Raw genomic sequence first — 5,888 nt, forward strand, 5'->3', positions numbered from 1 at the left:
CACAATTTCCATCAACAAATTAAGTTGCATGCTCGAAATTTCAACCTTGATCTTTGCATAAATTATCCATTATTTCAACCAATTGAGATTAGCTTTCAAGGGTAAAAATGATAAACTTTTATCATATTTAATAATGTTGTTTCGAGAAAATCATCTTTACCAATTATTTTTTTACTCCTACTTATTTTTATTAAATTAAATGTAAATTGCATTCAATTTGTTTTTCTATCATTTCCTATAATCGATAACCAATAAAGATTGTTTTTATATGATTCCTTAAACATTATTCTACGAAGAACACAACAACTATACTTCAAATTATTATATTTAATTTTTTTTAATAAACGTTGAAATGATTTTTTTTTTCAGCATAGTTTCAAAGGGAAGGAATACACCAACAATAATAATTTAATTATTTTTCTCGAAATGTACAAAAGAATATTGTGTTATTTTTACACACAAACTACAATAAAATAACTTAAATTTCAACCAATTGTAAACAATGAACTTAATTAGGACAATGATTAATTAAATGCCAGAAGTGAATGGTACACCAGTAGCAGGTAACCACGTGGTGCCAGCAAGGAGGGTAGCAACAGTGAATGGTGATGCTTGGGCTGGGCTTTTCATAACATGATAACCAGGCCATCTTACTCTATTTCTTGTTGATGATCCAGGCCCAAAGTTCTTGTACTCTCCATAAAATAGAGTGCTTTGAGCAAAATTAGTACCTCCCCATGGAGACCAACCCATTGGACTGACCAAATTATCCATGAATGATTTCATGACCACAACTCTAGAGTATCTTTGCCAGGGCCGGCCCAAGAAGGTGTTGAATTTCCCGACAACGGGCTTGAAATCTGGCGCGGCCCTAATCTGAGAGTTGTGAATCGAAATTCCAGTGTTTTGAAATGGGTCATCACGACCTTGGGCCGTGATCATGTTTGCTTGGCCGTTTAAAGGCCTTCTAACAAGAATCATGCAGTTTTGGAAAACTACGGCTGCGTTGCCAAAGATGAAGTCAACGGTGCCATAGATGTAACATTCTCTGTAAAATTGACGTTGTGCGTGAACCATGAGGGTGTCTTGGTAGCCTTTAAAGGAACAACGGTAGAAGACAGATAGGTCAGAGGCTGATCGAAGCGCCACTGCTTGACCACGACGTGGTCCAGCCGTGTTTTCAAAAGTAATGTCACGTGCAATGAAGTGAAGACCATCAATTCCTATAGTACATAAAAAAAAATTATTTAGAATGTGTTGATTTAAATTTGTTATGAAATATAATAGTTAGACATTTAAAAATAAGCAAAGAGGAGAATTCTTAAAATTGAAATATGACACTTAAGGTGCATGCAAAGATGGACAACACTTACATATAAGCATGAATATGATATCTCTCAAAAAAACATGAATATGATATTATTATATCAAATAAATATATATAGGAATGAATAGAATTATAATTCTTAAATTAAAAGGGAGAATTCATATTCCTAAAGAAAAAAAAAAAAAAAAAAAAGTTGAATTTGATTCCATAAGAAAAATAGCCATGAATTTACCTGCAGTGGCAGAGCTATAGGTAGTAAAACCAGCTTGAACATTTCTATTACTTGTTATCACTGTATTTCTACTTCCATCACCTACCAACATAATATTATCATTCATCTTCCCAACCACAATATTCTCTCTATAAACACCTTTCTTCACACGTATAACAAATCTTGTTTTAAACCTTCTCCTCCCAGCAGCATTTATAGCATCTTGTACTCTCTTAAAATGGCCCGAACCATCTTTCGCGACAATGATATGCGCCTTAATAGCCCTAGAAGATTCCAATAGTTTCCTCTCTCGAACCGAAAACCATCTTGGAAACCCTTCTTCAGTTACATCGTTGGTGTACCGAACACGGCCATCACGTTTAACGAATTCCCAATTGACGAATAAACCATTGCTAATGATTTGTGTCATGTTTACTTTCATAATTGGTACAATGAATTTTGGAATGTTCAATTCCAATGCCCCATTTCGACATGTTTCGATGTTTGTATAGGCCGTGCTTAGCCATGTTTGTGCATCGAATGATGAACATGATTTTTTCTTGTGGAGGTCTAAAAATGTACGGTTGAGATGGAAAACTGTGTTGTCGAAGAGTTTTAAACAATCACGTGACACTGATTTTTTCTTCTGGGTGATCCAACTATTTTGTCCGAAATTATGCGCCATATTTCGCATTACAACGGCTCTCTCTAAGGCTAAATGAATGAGAATTTCGCGGAATTTTGTTTTGTGTTTGATGCTTTTGTTGTGATAGTAATGGGTTTGTTTTGTGTAGTATTTGCATGTTTCTGGGTGTGGGGTTTGGTTACACCACCAATCTATGTTGTTGTTGGAAGATCTTGATCTTCTTTTTGATGAAGTGGCTATTGAGAAAATTGATGATAACAATAATAGTGTTAACAATATCTTTCCCATGATGATTGTCATTTTGGTAACTTTTTTTCTCTTCTTGATGTTGATGCACTTGATGTTATATATTTCTATGTGATACCTTTTTTAATTGCTTAGAGTGGCAGCAAGTCTTTATTTTTTTTAATGGAAGAGTGTGAAGATGTGAAAATGAGGTGTCGGTGTGGATATAAATTGTAAAGTAAAAAAATTTGAAGAATAAATAATAGAAAAGAAGAAATAGAAGCAATTATTTCTTTTTAGGGCTTTGCTTCTAACTCTATGATCTTTTGCTCAAGTAATTCAATATATGTTGGCCTTTTTGACAGAAAAAACAACACGTATAGAAGAATAACAAATTATTTTAAAATGATATAGTTAGTATATATGTTAGTGGCGGTAATAATACATCATTTTCAAAGAAATAGATTCACATTTTCGTGGAATCAAAGAAATCAACATGGAAACAATAACAAAGTCAATGAAAGGGAGAATGGTCGTGAAGTAACAAAATCAAATATAACAAAAACGAATATACATGGGATTATTGTAAGCTTTGAGGTTGATGAGGACGGGAAGTGATTGTTGATGCATAAAGCTTGTTTACTAAGCGGCACTTGATATGCTTCTATGTAAAGGTACACATGAATGAAGCCAATTCAAATTGAAATGAGAGGGATTGTGAGATTGTGCACGTATGAGAATGTACGGTTAAAAGAAGACTTAAAGACAATGACCGGAGCTACCTTTACAAACAATTTGCATCTTTTTCCCGATATATCATATCGTAAGAACTTCGCAAGTGTGCATTACATTGATCAATTTTGGAATGAGTTGAATGTTGGGTAAGTTCAAAAAAATGTGTGAGTGACGACAAAACATACTAAATTGACTTATGTTGATTTGTAGAGATAACTGCTAATACTTAAAGTTGTATAAGATTTTACTAAAGCTGTCAAAACAAACCATCTTTTAGTACAATATGGTTCACGGACGAACCAAACCGACATTTTTGGGCATGTGAAGTATGAGGCTGATGCGGGCAGGGAGTGATCTTTGATGCATGAAGCATATTCAATAAGTGGCTTTGGACATGCTTATAGGCAAGTGGACACGTGAATTAACCAAATTTACATTGAAAATAGAGACAATATGAGGTTGTGCAGGTCTTTGACCGTATAGTTGAAGAAAAACTTATAAGAATTGATTTGCACTACCTATACAAATAAGAGGCATTTTTCTTTGGAAAATAATGTATAAAGCGAAAAATGGAATCACGAAAGTATCACGACTCTTTAAAACACTTCTGCATTTATTGTGCTGACATAATGTTTGGTTAGTGGGAGCATTTTTTTTTTGTTATCAAAGCAATTTCCATTCGCGAAGTTGTCGCTAGATAATTTGTCGGGACATATAGCATCCCCCTTTTTCTTTTTGGAAGCTCATACCATAAAAACTACATAGTTAAGCGTGCTTGAATTTCCTATTCGTGTGACTGATGAACGAAATTGGTAAATGCACCAAATCGTAACAAGTAATAAAGTAGTAAGTTTATCATTCTCCACAAGGATTGTCGTTCAATTTAGTGATTAATAAAACTTATTTCAAATAGTGAAAGTAAAATTAAATTGAATAGACTTGCAGGGTTGAATTTCCCTGTCTATTGCAAGATTATGTCTGTGATTCAGATTATTAATGGTGGTTAGGGAATCCTTGAATCCCCCTTCGTCTTTGTTGAAATTAAACTTTAAGAAACAAACAACTATGTTATGCCTACTTATGATTTAATAAAACCAACGGATAAAACTCATAGCAAGCTTCTCACAACAACTACGTGTCGGACTAACCTAAGTTATGTACGACATTGTCTAAAGAAGAGAGTAGTAACGTTTAGATTTCAAACTTAAATTTCTTAACCTCTTCAAGATACAAGTGATTAGAAAAATCAAAGAACTGATATAATTTTGGGTTGACAATTCTTACTTTTATCCTACGGATCATTCTTTTTTTTTTTGGTGGAAACTAGAGATCATTCTTTAAGATTACAATTCAAATTAACCAATTGAAAAAAGCATTATCTAACTTAAACAGGGTACAATTAATAATATCCAACAAATACGAAGGGGTTCATTGTGGGACCCTAATCCAGAAGTTTAGTTGCTCATGACAATAAACATCATAACAAAACAATAGAAAAATATATCCTAGAGAGAACAACAAAAGGAAGAAATATTGTCTTGAAGCTCTGATGTTTGACCTTTTTCTTGATACTCATATGTAAAGGAAATACAAATTTAAATGGAGAAAAGGAATGTAAAAAGGTAGAAAAGTAGTTACTCCGTTTTTGCTTGAATTTGCACGTGTGCTTGCTTGCTTATCGGCATTGGTAGTGGAAATATAATTGAAAAATTACAAGAAAAACCAAACTATCTTGTCATCTTGGCACGCTAAACTCTTTTAATGTGTCAACGCATTAATCATGATACCTATAATTAGTTAGAAATTAGATAGAATTAACACAAATCCAAACCATGATATGGGGAAAATTGTTGAATTGAGTTAGCCTCAACTTGTACCGTACACATGCATATGATGATGTAAAAGCAAATTTTGTATCTTTAATTTCAATGAGTAGACTTATTCTTCAAGTATAGAGGAAGCAACTATTTCGTGTAAGGGAATAAGCATAGTCATTTTTGTATAGAGGATGCGTTTGGTTTAAGCAGGACTGAAATTAACGCCAACTTCATGTGCTATAGTTTGCACAATAAGCAAAAGATATTTTGTAAAAGTATTATGTGTATATGACTTTGTCAAAACATTATTTCAATGATCAAGCACAAGCATCATGTTTCAACGCCAATGAAAGTTTAATATTTTTTGGCTTCTTTGTTAAAAAAAATATATATTTTGGCTTCTAATTTAGTATTTGCAAATGATTTTAGTATTTGTAAAATATGGAATTCCTAAGAATCGGTCCTATAATATGTGTCTAATATAACTCAAAGGAATTACGAAGTTAGTCAGGTGACGTAGCCTTTGAATCTTGGAACATGCTAATCTCTAGATCTCAAGTTCAAATCTTGTTGTGCTAACTATTTTTAAATTGGGTTAGTCCATCTATGTCTTTATTCTAGCTTGAATTGGCATTTCCGGTAGGGGACAATGAAATAGGTCACTTGAATTAGTCGATTTTTGAGTTGGATACTGATGGGATAAAACCGCAAGTGCACGGTTCTACCGGTGTAGTAATAAAAGAGTATCGTTCTGACAGGGAGTTGTTCAATTTAACTAACTTTTAGGGAATGATTAGAAGAAGGTTCAGTTGAAAAAGGTTTGATTTTTAACGGAAGAAAATAATAATAAAAAGAGCCTTGGGATTATTGGTTCATCATAACAACGAATCCTTCACAAATAAACCATAAACCTCTAACTTTATATCT

The 5,888-nt window shown here is 33.2% G+C and overlaps 1 protein-coding gene across 1 annotated transcript; it reads right to left on the reverse strand.

Annotated features, from left to right (window-relative positions):
• Positions 1–429: 429 nt before the first annotated feature.
• LOC25491850 (probable pectinesterase/pectinesterase inhibitor 33) lies at positions 430–2,524 on the reverse strand. Its single transcript, XM_013599890.3, has 2 exons — positions 1,560–2,524; positions 430–1,223 (listed from the first exon to the last, which is right to left on the reverse strand). Exons 1-2 carry the CDS (start codon positions 2,482–2,484, stop codon positions 529–531), a joined length of 1,620 nt encoding a protein of 539 aa, XP_013455344.1. The 5' UTR covers positions 2,485–2,524; the 3' UTR covers positions 430–528.
• Between the last annotated feature and the right edge of the window lie 3,364 nt (positions 2,525–5,888).

The sequence above is a fragment of the Medicago truncatula genome, chromosome 4, assembly GCF_003473485.1.
Source record: "Medicago truncatula cultivar Jemalong A17 chromosome 4, MtrunA17r5.0-ANR, whole genome shotgun sequence".
NCBI lineage: Eukaryota > Viridiplantae > Streptophyta > Magnoliopsida > Fabales > Fabaceae > Medicago > Medicago truncatula.